General features: G+C 41.0%; 1 protein-coding gene and 1 pseudogene across 2 annotated transcripts; both read left to right on the top strand.

Moving 5' to 3' along the window:
• Nucleotides 1-1471: 1471 nt before the first annotated feature.
• LOC309659635 (SRA stem-loop-interacting RNA-binding protein, mitochondrial pseudogene) lies at nt 1472-3917 on the top strand (annotated as a pseudogene). Its single transcript has one exon. The product of its transcript is annotated as an SRA stem-loop-interacting RNA-binding protein, mitochondrial pseudogene (transcript).
• Nucleotides 3786-17071, top strand: CSTA (cystatin A). The gene is made up of 3 exons (XM_082459504.1): nt 3786-3916; nt 13275-13376; nt 16817-17071. The coding sequence occupies exons 1-3, from the start codon at nt 3851-3853 to the stop codon at nt 16964-16966; spliced, it is 318 nt and encodes a 105-aa protein (XP_082315630.1). The 5' UTR covers nt 3786-3850; the 3' UTR covers nt 16967-17071.

The following is a 17071-nucleotide window of genomic DNA, read 5'->3' as shown; positions in this document are numbered from 1 at the left end:
GAGTTTCTTCATGACAGCTGTTTTGAATTCGCAATCAGTTAGGTTGCAATATTCCATGGCTTTTTGTTTGGTTTCTGGAGAATTGTCCATTTCTTTTTGTGATACCGTCTTACCATGGTTTTTCCCGGTGCTTGATGAGTTTTCCTCTGCCAGTACATTTGAAGTGGCAAACACCTTTCTTCTTTAGGTAAAGCTTTTTTTTTACTTGATTCTAAACAATTCACCAGATTAGTAATTAGGAGCCTTTCTTTTGTTTTTCAATAGGTGGAACTATAACACATTTCTGGTTTCTCTTACCTGAGCTGCCTCTCATTATATTGGGTTGGCCAAAAAGTTCGTTCGGGATTTTCCCAGAACACCTTATGGAAAAACCCAAACGAATTTTTTGGCCAACCCAATACTTGAGCATTGGCACTTTCCACTCTCACTGCCTCTGCCAGAGATGTCACCACGTACCCTCATTACAGCTGCTTGTGCCTCCAGGTTTTCTGGTGCCTTGCTGCTTTTGGTGTCACTGATGTCACTGGTGTCACCACCTGGACTCCAGGATGGCTGGCGCCTCCACCTTGCCTGGGGTTTCCTGGGTTGCAGGCTTCACCATCGCAGGGGGACAGGGGGGTAGGGGGAGCCAGGGTCACAGGCACTTTTGGGGTTGTTAGGTTCATGGGTGTCACTGCTGCAGGCAGGGATCTGGATTTGCAGGCACCTCCATGGCTGGAGGGACAGGATTACAGGCCCCACTGCTGCTGCAGCCCAGCTCCCTGTGGCTGTGTGCACTGCTGGGGTTGGGAGGCCACAGGCATGTGTGCCACCTCCCCAGCTGCTACTGGCTTTTCTGGGGCAGCAGGCTCAGCTGTTGCAGCCAGGGATCCAGGATCACAGTCACTGCCTCCTCTGTTCCCACAGTTCAGCCTCCTCTATGTATTTCAGTCCACCCACTTGTAAATGTACAGATATATGGAACTTTCTGGCATCCTGTTGTGCTGGAAAGAGGAATCTTTGTTGAGTTATGGATGTTTTACCGGTTGGAAATTGAAGCAGAGAGACAAAGGGAGCATCTCATGTGACCATGAGGCTGGATAATCTCTACAATTTTTTAAATCTATTCATCTGGGTCATTTTAGTTTTGAGCTATCATGAACAATGCAGCTATGAACATTTGTACACAAGTCTTTGTTTTCACCCCTCTTAGGTAAATACCTAGGAGTGGAAATGATGGGGTGTATAGTAAGTGATGTAGCCATACATTCACCCCAGCCATGGGTGGAAGCACAGTTAGCTGGGGAAGTCCAGAGCCCCAGGCCTGTACCAAAATCTGGAGATAAGCCCAAATTCTCAATATCTTCACGAGTTAAGAGTCATAAGCCAAGAGCAAAATAAGACCTCGTCTGGGGACTATGCACCCCATATGACCCAGTACAGGCAACTACCCACAACCCAGCCCCCCACAAGGGACATCTCCCATAAAAGATAATTCCTGTGGAAGATGAACTCACAGACAAGAAATATAGGGCATATGAGAATGTCAAGCTCTATAAACATAGCCTGAATAATTGATACCCCCCAAAAATCCAATAATACAACCTTAAAGGTACTTAAAAACAAATGTGTATTAATCTAAAGATGGCGGCTTCGGCAGCGAAGAGTGCTACGACGCTGCCAACGAACATCCGCTGGCCATTGCGTATCTGAGAAAAATTCCCTGGACTGCGGCCACGAGTGAGCTGGGAGAACACTTTGCACAATTTGGCCATGTAGGAAAGTGCACCGTACCTTTTGACAAAGAGACTGGCTTTCACAGAGGTATGGGTTGGATCCAGTTTTCTTCAGAAGAGCTTCACAATGCACTACAGCAGGAAAATCATGTTATTGATGGAGTAAAGCACCATGTTCAAATTCAAAAACCCAAAGCTTTACAAGGGGATCAAACATCTGATGAAGAGAAAGAGTTTTGAGACCATCACTGCGTATTAAACAAAGTAAACAAAACTTAAAAATAAATAAATGTGTGTTTAATTAATTAAATAATTAACACAGAGATATTAACTGTTGAGCTTTTCTTTTCTGCAGTTCCTTGTATGTGACTCTTACCCAGTCAGTCAGAGGCATCCACACTACCTTGAAAGTAACTAGGATATATAGTAGGATAAAAGCAACATTTGCTTTGGGGCAGTTTTTGTTTCTAAAAGTAATTATTGAGAATCAAGAGGGAATATCTGAGAGTAACAGAGCATAAATACTAGAAAGAGAACAGAAGATATGCTGCTTTCCCCATGGCTGACCACCGGGGAGATTAGATAAGGATCACCTTGACTAGTTGGTGAACAGAGAGGTAAAAATAGGCTGTGACCTTGAAAAACATTTCGAGTCCTGGATATGAGGGGACCTGACTTGAGAAGGTCACAGAAAGATGTCAAGGACTATGTGTGGCCAGAGCTGAGCCAAAGGCTTAAGATGACTTGTGGCCTCTTGAGTGAGCACCATGTCATCCACATTTGCTATTTTTCTCAATACATAGATAAAGGCATTCCAGGGACTTCCCTGGTGGCACAGTGGTTAAGAATCCACCTGCTAATGCAGGGAACACTCTTATATTGGAGACTCTTTTGTTCCTTTTGAACATTTTTATCATGTGTATGTGTTACACATTCCAAAAATTGAATAAAATAATGCAAATAAATATTCACACATAACAAGTTTTTCTTCTAGATAATTTGCCTGCAAAAGCCCTCACACATGTACAAAAGGAAAAAAAAATGCCTCTTGTTTATAAGGGTAAAAAACTGGAAACAACCAAAGTCTTCATCAATAGGGGAATAAGTATGTAAAATATGGAATAGTATATAGCACTTAGAGGGAATGGATAAACGGTAGATAGATAAATAGATAGAGATAAGTAGATAGACAAATAGATCTATCACAGAATAACACTTAAAGGAAATGAACTAGATTTATCTCTCTGTGTATCAACATGGAATGACTGAAAAATATATTGAGTAGAAAAAAACCATAATATAGAGTACATGTTTAGCATAAAATTTAAGTAGATTTTAAAAAACACACTAAATAAAAGTATGAAAAATGAGCTAGAAGGATACCAAACTCACAATGTAGCTTACAAGTGTGGAGGGCAAGATTGGGGGTTGGGGAGTGGGGAACTTGTGATATCAATAGTTTATTTCTTGAAAAAAACTACCAAAAAAAAAAAGGGAAACAAACATGACCAAATGTTAAAAGTTTTAATTTTGGATGATAGGAATATAGGTATTTATTGTTTTATCCTTTGTGTTTTTCTGTATTTTAAGCAGTTCTAGAAATGTAAATAAAAGTAAAATACAAACATCCAGCCAAGGTTCTCCAGATAGATCTTTTACTTTCTTTATAAAGTCAAGTCCACTTTAAACAATCAGCCTTGACATTATTAAAAAAATATTCCTTTAAAAAATAAAGTTTTTGTTAGAAGTTAAACATTGGGAAACTCTCTGGTTGTGGTTTCGGATTTCATACTTCAGATGCAAAAGGATGGAATCAAGCTCAACAAGAACGCAGGGAAGTTTGACTCATGTTCCAGCACGATGCCTTGTACACACCCATTTGTTCCTCCACAGCCCCTCCTTCTTGCCAGTTCCTGTTAGCATATTCTGCTGAGGAAGCAAGAAGACTTACTTCAAGACATACTCCCTTTATCCCTTCAAGACGTATTTTCCCTTTGTCTTTTGTTATTTGAGGAAAAGAAAACATTCTACAGGTGGAGCTTGTGAACAACACCTTCTTTAAAACCCAGAGCCTCCATCCTTACCTGACCATTTCAGCGCCAGCATCCTGCCGAGAAAAGACGCAATTAGCCAAAATGTTAGCTGGAGGCTTAACTGGAACCACACCTGCCACTCCAGAAATCCAGGAGATTGCTAACACGGTGAGTGGATGCAGCCCATGAAAAGGTTTGATCCCAAATCTTGGTTTAGGTTGGCCCTGTGTTAAATGTGTGGGTGAACATCAAAACCAGAACGTGGGGAAATGTGTGGTTTTGTTCAGGTTTCCTTACAACTGAAAAGTTTTTCAGATGAAACCTCTGATAATTCTAACTGTGAGAGTGATCTTGAGCAAGTCATATCTCTTCTCTGAGCCTCAGGTTCCCCATTTGTAAAAGAAGAATTTTTATTGGATCATCTCTAAAGCTCTTACAATGTATGATTTTAGGATTACTAATTCAGTTTCTGATGAAACTTTTCTATTCTCACCAAGTGGAGCCAACATGTAATTAAAGTCTAAGGTTGTTAACAATTGATGAACTAGGGACTTCCCTGGTGGCACAGTGGTTAGGAATCCGCCTGCCAATGAAGGGGACACAGGTTCGAGCCCTGGTCTGGGAAGATCCCACATGCCTCGGAGCAACTAAGCCCGTGCGGCACAACTACTGAGCCTGCGTGCCACAACTACTGAAGCCCGCGCGCCTAGAGCCTGTGGTCTGCAACAAGAGAAGCCACCACAATAAAAAGCCTGTACACCACAACGAAGAGTAGCCCCCGCTCGACGCAACTAGAGAAAGCCTGTGCACAGCAATGAAGACCCAATGCAGCCATAAATAAATAAATTAAGTAATTAAGAAAAAAAAGAACCTGCTTATGGTTTAAAAAAAAAAACAATTGATGAACTAGACTTCAAATGCACTACAGGAAAAAAAATTTTTAATAGATTGAACGAAGAGCAATATCATAAAGATGATCCACTTACAAACTTCCTACAAATTTGACTCAATGGACAATGTTTTAGTATTTGGAAGATGATTAAACTAGTAGAGAAGTGGCATAGTCTATGGTGATTCCAAAATTCATTATGGTGAAAATAGAATTCAATGTGTTCAGCAGGTTAATACATTTTTCTAAGTGTTGTCTGGTTAGCCATTACCTATATAATAAAAATTTATTGTAGTGCATATTTTATGAAAAGAAAAAATATATAAATTTCTATTTTAGGTTTGTAAATTGTCATCCTCTTTTCTTGTATCATTCCTTCTTGCTTTTTCTCACTGAAACTTCATTCTATGACGCTATTTGGCAAAGATTAGCTTCTTGTGTAAGTGGAAGAGATGGGATTCTCTATGTTAGGGCACTGAGAAGCTCTCTAAGAGAGCAGATGCCTGAAATTCTACCACTCATTCTGTGGGGCTAAGTATTTCCCTTTCAAGAGTTCTTTTAAAAAAGTAGTTACTTTACAATAATGTGTATAAATATATGTGAAAGAATATTAGATCAAAAGTTTCAATTAGACACCAAGATACAAGGTGTCTTGGAAAGTGCACATTCCAAAGGATATGGTAATCCAGATGCAAGTTTTCAAAGGAAATAGCTAATAATAAATTAGATGATTCACCCATGTTAAGAGTAAAAAAGGGCTTCCCTGGTGGCGCAGTGGTTGGGAGTCTGCCTGCCAATGCAGGGGACACGGGTTCGAGCCCTGGTCCGGGAAGATCCCACATGCCGCAGAGCAGCTGGGCCCGTGAGCCACACTTACTGAGCCTGCGCGTCTGGAGCTTGTGCTCCGCGTCAAGAGAGGCCGCGGTAGTGAGAGGCCCGCGCACTGCGATGAAGAGTGGCCCCCACTTGCCACAACTGGAGAAAGCCCTCGCACAGAAACGAAGACCCAACACAGCCATAAATAAATAAATAAATAAAATTTAAAAGAATAAGGCTTTAAAAAAAAAAAAAGAGTAAAAAAAAAAAAAATAAGTAAATACCTTGTCACTTTTTCTTTCTTGAAGAAGGTAATATTAAGTTATTAATGCCTTCATTCAAATCCCTGTATTGTCAGTGTTTTCAAACTTGAATGTGCACACAGGTCATCTGGAGGTCTTGTTAAAAGACCAGATTTTGACTCAGTAGGTCTGGGGTGGACCTGAGGTTCTGCATTTCTAACCAGCTCTGGTGATGCCCAGGCTGTCCATGACCTCACTTGCCTGCAGTACTAGAGATACAGGGTATTCTGAGAGGCCTATGGGAGATGGGCTTTCTAAAATCAGAGGGCGGGCAAAGAATCTCAATTTCATCTGTGAAATGAAAATAACACCTCTTGCCCTTCGACCTCAGATCCCTAAGGACTAATGAGAGCACCTGCATAAAAATGACTTGGAGGGAATTCCCTGGTGGTCCAGTGGTTAGGACTCTGAGCTCCCAGTGCAGGAGGCATGGGTTTATTTTTTTTATTTTTTATTTTTTTTAGACAATCAGATTTTTTTTTTTTTTTTTTTATGGCTGTGTTGGGTCTTCGTTTCTGTGCGAGGGCTTTCTCTAGTTGTGGCAAGCAGGGGCCACTCTTCATCGCGGTGTGCGGGCCTCTCACTATCGCGGCCTCTCTTGTTGCGGAGCACAGGCTCCAGACGCGCAGGCTCAGTAATTGTGGCTCACAGGCCCAGCTGCTCCGCGGCATGTGGGATCTTCCCGGCCCAGGGCTCGAACCCATGTCCCCTGCATTGGCAGGCAGATTCTCAACCACTGCGCCACCAGGGAAGCCCGGGGGGCATGGGTTTAATCCCTGGTTTGGAACTAAGATCCCGCAGTCCGTGACTTGGAAATGAGAAAGCAACGTGCATAGGTGAGGCATTACAATTGTTTACTTCAGATTTTTGCCTAAATTTCATCCCTGACTGGGGAAAATCCCTCTGAGACTCTCCAGGGACCAGAGCTGTAAGGGGGCTGGGAATAACAGAAATTTGAAATATAGAAGGTAGAAGATGCAGAAAATTGTAATGATTTTTATAAAGCCTACCTTGGTTCGCCAGAATAATTTTCATTTAAGTAACAACTTATAAGAAGGCCTTGCATTGTTAATAACACCCATCTGTGAGCCACACCTTCAATGTATACATTAAGTTGAAGGTGTGTTTCTTGCTGCTCAGCTTGGGCTTCAACCCTGTCAGAGAGACAGAATAAGAGATAGTTACTGAGTAGCTACCTCACCCCTGAAAGGTGCTTTGCGGTTTTGATATCCTTGTCCTCCATTTGACCTCTCATTTGATTTTCACTACACCTGGGGCAAGAAGGGAAGGCATCATGTCCATTTTTCAGATGATGAAACTGAGATTCGAAGAGGTTAATAACCACCTAGACAAGAAGCTAGCCTATCTCCAGATTTCGACCGCCTGCCTTTTCCACCACACAGTGGCAGCAACATCGAAAAGCATGTGGAGTGAGGGGAATACACTGGGGGGAGACGATATGGCAAACTTGCCTTCTCTGTGCAAGCAGCCAGCCTCAGATTTAAAGCAATATGAGAAATGAATATCAATGAATTATTTCTTGAATATCTCTTAGGTATCCAGCATTGTGTTAAATGTTATAGAAGATCCATAAGGACTGTAAGACATGGCCCCTGCCCTCAAGAAGTTTACAATCCCTTTAGGGAAGTCAAGAAAATCTGGAACATAATATAAAACAATCTCCAATTAAGTACTTTTTCATAATCCTAGGTTTTGGACCAGGAAAAACTTTAGAGATTGCTGGTCAAACATTCTTACTTTCAGGTGAATAATTACTCTTTGGCAGCTCTGTTCCTCCAGTATTAAACTCCCAATTATCACTTGCCTTCCCGCTCTCACAGGAGACAGCCTCAGGGGACAATTCCCAACTAAGGGTTGGAAGATTGAGGGATAGTCAGCTTAGAAAACATTTTATAGTTTAGGAAGCACTTTCACATCAATTGTGTCATTTATTCCCCCACAAACAACCCCAAGAGGCAGATATTACTATGAGCTTTAGGTGAGGAAATTTAATCGACATCTTCTCCAAGATTATAGAATTATTTAGGTTCCCAGGCAGGGCCAGGGAAATGGGAAGGTGTAGGAAATCACATACCTAGTGTGATTTGAGGGAGTACCAGAGAAGACCTCCACTTACCTGTCATCTACCTTGGAGTTGTATTCCTTTGATGTTTTAATGTGCTTCTAGTTTTAAAATTTGCCTATTAACATGCAGGTATACTTGGAGGAGCTGAAGCTTATCCGCTTTCTCTGTTTTTATCAGAGAGATTCTTAGTGGAATGCCAGCTGAAGGAAGAACCAATTAGGGAGGGAAAGAGAGGAGGGGAAGGTCATCACATAGAGAGGGGAAAGCATCAGGAAAATGATGACTGCAGGTTCAAGGAATTTGACATCAGAATGAAAGAGAGAGGTTGGATCAGGTCAGAAAGGGAAGAAAATCAAACAAAAGGCTTGGGGTTGAGAAGACTTGAACATTCTTGAAGGCAGAAGAAAGGAGTTTCTCCATTCTGAAGATAACAGAGACTGGAAGGTAATGGTGGTATCAGGTACTACAGGCTGTTAGTAGTACTTGGGTCCAGAGTACACGTGGAATAAACCCCCTGTTCCAAGATTATGCCCCTCTTCTTTCCTCTTTCCTATTTGGGGAGACAAGTTGTCACGAAGGAAAACAAGCTTGGTTTCTTCATTCAGAAAACATTGATTTGGGAATTCCCTGGATGTCCAATGGTTAGGACTCTGTGCTCTCACTACTGAGGACCCAGGTTCAGTCCCTAGTCGGGAAACTACTAAGATTCTACAAGCCGCGCAGTGTGGCCAAAAGAAAAAGAAAAAAGAAAAAAAAGAAAGAAAGAAAATACTGATTATGTACACAGTACTGTGTGAATTGCTATAGGGAGAGAAGGGACATAAAAAATGTCCCTACCCTCAGAGAAATTTATAAAATAGATTGGAGAAAAGGGATACACACAAGGAAATAAAGAGCCAAACATGGCCCCATCCATAAAAAGCCATAATTAAGGAGCAAATGAATGGCCTACCGGCAAAAGCCTCTGGATCATTATGGTTGATCCATTGTCTTACGCCATATGTAAAAAACCATTGGATGAGAATTCTGAGTATGTTTATGTGCAGGAAGGAAATGTTATTTCAATAATTATTTTTAGAAATAAGGGCTATTATTACACATGCACAGATGCATACACACAAAACATACACACACACACACCCCTAAGTCAAACGTGACTGCTGAATACCATTCCTGGCATACACACAGATCATGATTTTTGTCTGCCAGGACACCACACAAACACCCCATCTGCATACCATTATGGACACATCCAGGAGCTTAGCATGTCATGGCTCTTACCCACAAATCTGTGTTCTCCTCTCTGACCACAGCCCCCTCATCAGTCACCTCTTCCATTGTCCCCACGTCCAGAGAACCTGCCATTCATCCACACCAGAATCCTTCAGACACTCACCTCCCATCTTCATCAGAGCATGCCTAGGCCCACTCTATCACTCGTCCAGCTGGAACCCATGATGGGTGGTTTCATACTCTCCTCTACCCCTGATTTCCATGACTTCGTGAGGTCTGGCATTCCAGTCCTCAATTAGAGGTCGCTCCCACTGCCACAACCTCTTCCTCGGCTTCTACTCCAGATTCAGAGAACTTTGCTCAAGGAAGATGTAGAAACACAGAAAACTCACTCATTACAAATCTACAGATTCATGCCAGTGAACAACCACAGCAGGACCCTAGGGCTGCCAGGACATCCTTTCAGTCATATCCTGTTTATCTTTTTCTAGAAATCCCACAGAGGTGGATCTGGACCTTCTCTCTCCTCAGTTTCTCAATCCGTCCCATCCCCATGGCCCAACCAGATGGCGTCTCAGTTCTTTCTTTTAAAAGATTGCAGCGATCTTGTTCGAGAATGCCCTGAATTACTTATCCCCTGCTGATCTCATTCCTCTCTCCAATCTAAGACTTTGTCCTCCTTAAGCCAGGTGCCATCATTTCTTGTATACTGGGTGCCTTGCCCCATACTTCCCCTGCCCTCAAAACATAGGTGACAAATGTCCACAAATCACCTCTCACCAACCCTACTGTACTCTCATGTTGCTACCTAAACTCTCCTTTGTTACTCTCTAAAACTTCCCAAATATGACCTATCCATGCTGCCACCATTATCTTTTTATGCATTTTTTCCTAAATTATGCATAGTCCAAGTGTTTCTGCAGAATGATTACATGTAGGGGAAAAGCCTGGGTCTTGGGTTCAGTGTGGCTTAAATCCTCAGATCCTGGAGAACTAGCAGCTTACCAAGATTCATGCTCTGCAGCAACAAGAAATGTTTGAACAGCTCTGGGGTAACTGCATTTTACCAGGCGCTCCTCCCTGGAAGCATCCTTCCCCTGGTTGGGACCCAAGTAACAAACCTACACTGTTCCCTTTAGCACCTCAACCACCACCATGCATGGCAGGCGGTGGAAGGTGAATGCCAACTGTGTTCAGCTCAAGGTCTGTCTGTTTACCACCAGACTCTAGACCACCATTCCCAGGTGCCCTTCACCCTCCTAGCACCCGTCCTGGGGGGTCTTTCAACAACAACCTGCCTTCTGAATAAGGTTTCACTGATCAGCTCCTTCCAACTCTGCCCCTTTTCCTCCTCCTCACCTGAAATCTCATCATCCCAGGTTCATAGCATCCAACAATAGAGCAATACAAATCTGTTTTACTGGAAAGGGGGAGCAGGGCTACAGGTTATAAGTACAGTGAACCTGCAATCAAGGCACACAGTCTGACAGGTGCCAGAGCACTTACAGAAACAAACCAGGACATTTGAAATCAACTCTCTGATGGAAAATTCTGGACTTGTGGACTGCATAGATACAATGGAAAGGTTACAGATTTGGATGTGTTTCTAGGACAGATAGAAATAAAAATGTCTGCTACATAGTTTAAAAAAAAAAGATAAATCAGATACTCACTATTCACGGCATTTAAAACGCCAAATAACTATAATCAGTAATTTTTCAGCCTTTAGCAGTCATGTTCTCCTCACAGCCTTAGGTTCCTCATCTGCAAAATGAGGCTTAAATAGATAATTTGGGGTTTAGTGTAGAGATTAACCCTTCCCAGCTCAGCTCCTAACTTGACTGGTACCCAGTGTTGGCTCAAAAGGATTAGGTAGGGGGGGAGCAATAAGACACTGAACTCTTCCCTTACTCATTCTCTCTGCATGCTTGTCCACTTTTCTCTTCTCTCTCCTGCGCTCTACCTCTTCCCATTTCTTTCCTTCTTTTTTTTCTTCACTATTTGTTTCCTTCCTTTCTCCACTTATCAACCTCACTTTCCATCTCAAGAAAGCAATCACATTCCTCCCAGCTATTCTGAATGTTACAGGAGAAATGGGTAGTGGTCCGAGAAGTGTTTGCCCTTCAAAAATGGTCTGAGAACTCAAAGAGTTTGCAAATGTCTAGATCTTTGAAAGCAATCTGGTACCCAAACTGAGGCACAAATAGAAAAGGATTCAAAATGCTTGCCCACTGATGGGAAGGACTGTGTGGCCTTGGGAGAACCCTAGACGCACTGGAGGCCTGACTAAAGCTGTACATGCACATAAAATGTTATGGCCTGGGGCTTCCCTGGTGGCACAGTGGTTAAGAATCCGCCTGCCAATGCAGGGGACACGGGTTCGAGCCCTGGGCCGGGAAGATCCCACATGCCGCGGAGCAACTAAGCCCATGCGCCACAACTACTGAGCCTGTGCTCTGGAGCCCGCAAGCCACAACTACTGAGCCTGAGTGCCGCAACTATTGAAGCCCACACTCCTAGAGCCCATGCTTCACAGCAAGAGAAGCCACCACAATGAGAAGTCCGCACACCGCAACAAAGAGTAACCCCGGCTCTCCGCAACTAGAAAAAGCCCGCGCACAGCAACGAAGACTCAATGCAGCCAAAAATAAATAAATAAATAAATTTATTTTTAAAAAAAGAAAATGTTATGGGCAGGGAGGCAACTTCCCAATAAACAAGGTATATCCAACACACACATTTGTTTCCTTTCCCTCTAAATGACAGAAACGACTAGTGGGGGCGAAAAAGGCATAAACCCACAAACATAAAGACAACGTGAGATAGGCAAACACCTCAGAGATATCGACAAAACTTCGTGTGTGTGTGTGTTTTTTTGGGTTTTTTTTTTCGACAAAACTTTGGAAGATGGAAAACATGAACAACGTAAAATGACTGAGTCGTCTGGACAGAGCATAAGCCACACAGGGGAATGTCGGAGCCAGAAGCAAGCAGATTCATGGTGCAGAGCTCCAAAATGACTCAACCACTAGCAATGCCAGAAACTCAGGAAGACAAGAATGAGGCACGGGGCTAAAACCAGGAGAACTGATGGAAGATTGCTATAAAAAGCAGTTAGACTGTGCCCAGATCCTTCCCTCTCACTATCCTCCACCCTGGAAGACAAGCTATTACTGGTCCTCCACCTGGGCAGAAGATTGGGGCTTTACTCTTAGCAGAAACTGAGTCAGAGAAACCATAGTGGACACTTAGCATATCAGGCCCAGCTGAGAGCAGGAATGGGCAACCTATACTGAAAACTGGCAGATTCAGTAAAAATTTACATATTGAATTTCAGACTCTCTTACTGCCTTCTCATGCTTGGTTCAGGAATACTGGCATCTAAGCTTGTATTCCTCTGTGGTAGACAAAATAATGGCCTTCAAAGATGTCCACGTCCTAATCCCTGAATCCCTTAAATATGTTACCTTGCATGGCAAAGGGACTTGGTGGGTGTGATTAAATTAAGGGCCTTGAGATATGCTATACTATTTTTGCAACTTTGAGTCTGAAATTATTTCAAAATAAAAAAAATTTTGTAATGAAATAGTAATTACGGTCTCCCATTTTTATTAATCAAAAACATGTTTACCTATTTGTAAATACATATTTAACATATTTGTAAATCACATAAATGGAGTTCGATATAGCTTTGGTAATTTGCTTCCTCTTGTCAACAAAAAATTAATCAGTTGATTTAAGAAAGAAATGGGAAATTTTTTCGAGCCAAATTTGAGGATTATAACCCAGGAAGAACAACATCTCAGAAAGCTCTGAGAACTGTTCCACCCATTAGAAGTGAAGGCACAGGTATATAAGTTTTTTGAGACTGAGGGCTGTACATCAAATGATGTATAGTTGACAGTTTATTTAATCCAGATCTAAGCAGCATGGTGGTGGGTCATGTGATCCCTTACAAGATAGAGGAGGGATGTTATCTTTTAAGGAATTGTCTTGATGCTAGGAGAATGTTACTCTTTATGGTTGAGCAGGTATTCCTGCTGATGGGAGTGGTTTGGCTGATGCATAATGCAGATACAAAATGCCAAGTGGGGGGAGAGGGGAGGCCAAAGGGCAGAGAAGATTTTGTTGTTGTTGTTGTTTAAATTTCTCTTGTCTTGCCATAAAAATATGACTTTTATTTCATACTCTTTTCTTAAGGTTAAACCACAGCTTGAAGAAAAAACAAATGAGACTTATGAAGAATTTGAAGCTGTGGAATATAAAACTCAAGTGGTTTCTGGAACGAATTACTACATTAAGGTTAGAGTTCAACATTCGCTTTAGCACTAAAAGATATTGTTGTATCTTTCACTTTATGTGATGTTCCCTGTTGCCCCTACCTTATAATTTGTTCTTTCTCCTTGTCCTAAATCAAGATGCCTACCTAGCATGGTACTGCCAAGTGGTAAACTCTCAAACTTGGCAGATGATGGTATATTTATATCATCTTTTTCTTGTGAATTTAGAAAGCTTTCTTATATTAATTCTTAATTTCCAGAAAATGCATAGAAAAAGATTTCAGAATTCAGAGCATGCTTAGCTTGTGGCCATGGCTTCTTCATGTGGGATCCTAGGATCCTAAAGATGTGGGGGCTGGACCAGATGCTATCTTGAAGCTTATTCCATCTCAAAGCTTTGTGATTCTATGTGTCTAAATTAAATGGGTTTAAGGAATGATTTGAATCATTAGCTGGGAAAATAATTTAAAACTTTTGCCCTTTAAATAAGCATTTTGATTAATATAATTTAAATATATTATTTTTGCAACTCAAATAACTAGTTTCAACTTGTGGCACTGTAGGTGTAGTTTGAAGCAGTAGAGTATTAAAAGTATTTTAAAAATTAATTTTATAGTTATATCAGAAAATTAAGTGAGGCACTGATCCAATTCTAATTGAAGAATACTTTTGTGAAGTTATTGAGAGGGAACCAATCCAACAAATCAACCATGGATATTTGGAAGCTATTTTCAACCTTTTGTATTGAGAAGATGATAATTCTCATTTAGTAAATAATTACAACAGACATTCAAATGTACTTACTTAATCTTTACTAACCTACTTGACGAGGGCACAGTCTGGCTTATTTCTCTTTAACAAACAATTAACCACTTAAGATATAAAAATTTTTTTAATGTTTTCAGCAAAAAAAATAAAATGTGTTGTTAAGCAGCTCAGAATGAAAAAATTACAAGACTGGGTCATGTGAAAAGATCAGCCCAAATTGGGAGATTGGGATTGACATATATACACTAATATGTATAAAATAGATAATTAATAAGAACTGCTGTATAAAAAAATAAACAAAATAAAATTCAAAAGTTAAAAAAAAAAATCAGCCCAGTCCTACCACATTTGAGGTCCTGGTACATGCCAGGTGCTGGGGTGCTACACAGGGATGAGATCCTGCCTTGTCCTCAGAAAGCAATGGTCTTGTTTCCTCCCTTCCTGCTTTCTTCACAGCTAGAAAAGAATGGTTTCTAGTTAAAAGTGGTTTTGTTCAAAGATAAGAAACATTCCATCAAAATTGGGATCATTATTTTAATAATTTATGATTAATCCAAGTACAAAAATTTCACATACTAACCAGCTCATACATTTCTTAAAAGGCCCATCAGAAATCTATCTTGGAAATTTCTTCCCTTAAGACCACAGTCCCCTTCCCTCCCTACCTCACCCTTCCATCTGCTATCAAATTTCTCCTATGGGATTAAAGTCACTGACCACAGTTTCCTCCTTACTTCCTGACCATCTAGCTGTTGACCTCTTTGATCTGAGACACTCACTCTCTGGATTTCAGATCTGGCTGGTGATGTGACCTCCTCTTGTTTTTCTCAAGTACCTGTCAAGAGGCAGGTGGTAAAATGGAAGGATTGTAGGCTTTGGTGTCAGACAGTCCTGGGTTTGAACACTTACTCGGCTTGTTTGACTGGTTAAAACCCGTGTGATCCACAGCCCCTCATCTTCTCTGAGCCTTAATTCCTTTACCTTCACAACATGGATAATAATAACCTACTTTGCAGGGTGTTGTGTGGAATAAATGAACTAGAAATTTACTAAGCACTTATGGGGACTTCCCTGGTGGTCCAGTGGATAAGACTCCATGCTCCCATTTCAGGGGGCCCAGGTTTGATCCCTGGTCAGGGAACTAAGAGTTCACATGCCACAACTAAAGATCCCGCATACCACAGCTAAAGATCCTGCATGCTGTCACGAAGATCCAGTGTGCCGCAACTAAGACCCGGCACAGCCAAATAAATAAATAAATTTTTTTTAAAAAAAGAAAAGAAGTTTACTAAGCACTCACAATGTGCCAGGCACTGTCCTAAGAGCTGGGCATGTATTATCTCATTTAATCCTCTCAACATGTCTATAAATATGATCATTTCCTTTGTGTTGCTGATAAGAAAATTGCCCCCTGGGGAGGTGAACTAACTAACAAAGGTCACAATACTATAAGAGCAGAGCCAGAATTTGAACCCAAGTAGTCTGATACTTACCTATTAGCTGTGCTGCCTCTAATAATGTATGCAAAAGCCGGTGCCCTGTTCCAAGCACAGAATAAATGTTTTTGAAATGTTACCCCATAGAGTGAAACTAACACAGATGTTGAAGTTTGGCTTTGTCACTTATTAGCTGAGAGATTTATGAAAAATTACTTAATCTCTCTTAATCTGCTCTGCATCTGTAAAATGGTCCTTGTTCCACCTTTCTTCTTGCCTGGAACAAAATGTAAATATAATCAAGTATATAAGATGGTCATCATAGTGTCTGACTCATGGTAAACATTTGATAAATGACATTTATTAAAATTAGTTTAGATTTATATATAAAGAATGAACTAGTGGTTACCTGTGGGGAGAGGGAATGTGGGAGGGGCAAGATAGGGGTAGGAGATTAAGAGGTACAAACTACTAAGTATAAAATAAATATGCTACAAGGATATATTGTACAGCACAGGGAAATAAAGCCATCCTTCTATAATAATTTTTTTAAATAAAATAAAATTAGGTTAGGAAGGGACATCAGAGCACAATAAATATTATTCAAAGACAAAACTTTTACTGTCTGAACCAAGAACAAAAGTGGAAATTCTTACCATAGTTTTCTAGGTCCCAGATTCATGCCCAGATTACTGTTTCAATCTTCATACCAATGATTTCCCAGCAAGATCCCTTTACTTCAGAAGGGAAACTAGACTCTACACCCCTGGGCCCTGCTCAGTTTTGCCTATGGGCATTTATAAACCAGGTTCTAATATAGATGTGGGAACCACACACCCCGAATTCTCTAGGGCAATTCTGATTTTCTTCTCCTTGCTCAAACCATGTGACAAATAAAGTATCCCAATTTCGGAGTCGGAAAATGGAAACACCAAAAAGACTGTCACTTGTTTTCTTGATCTGTGCATCTTTGAAAATGAAATGCAACTCTGGATTTTCATTTGTGCACAGAATATAGTAAACTATAAAATAATAAACCTAGAACCTATGTCTCTTGCCATGCCTTTAGCCTGCCCTTTCTCTCATAAAATAAGATGGAAGGTTTATGTAAACTAAGGGTCTAAGAATGGTGGTCTAGGAATGCTATTCCAAAAAAGCTTATTGCAGCGAAATCTTTATAGGTCTGTAGATCTTTCATTTGACATGGATCCGTGTGAATGAATCTCCTTTTTCTTTTTTTCTTTTTTTTAACTTCCAGATACGAGTAGGTAATGATCGTTATACTCACATAAAAGTATTCAAAAGCCTTCCTCACCAAGGTCAGTGTTTGACACTTCTTGACTACCAGGCTGACAAAAGCAAGGACGACGAGCTCATGAGCTCACAGGCTTCTAGCGGCGTGGTCTGAAAGCAGTCGATTCTTTCCACTGTCTCCTGATTAATGGCCCCTGCTAATAAATGTAACTATCAATAAAGAAGTATTCCTTTTCAAATAAATTAATCTCTTCCACTA

Source organism: Balaenoptera physalus (genome assembly GCF_965194825.1).
Source record: "Balaenoptera physalus genome assembly, chromosome: 4".
In the NCBI taxonomy this organism is placed as follows: Eukaryota; Metazoa; Chordata; class Mammalia; order Artiodactyla; family Balaenopteridae; genus Balaenoptera; species Balaenoptera physalus.
Note: the sequence above shows the minus strand (reverse complement) of the source record. Positions and strands in the feature narration are given on the sequence as shown.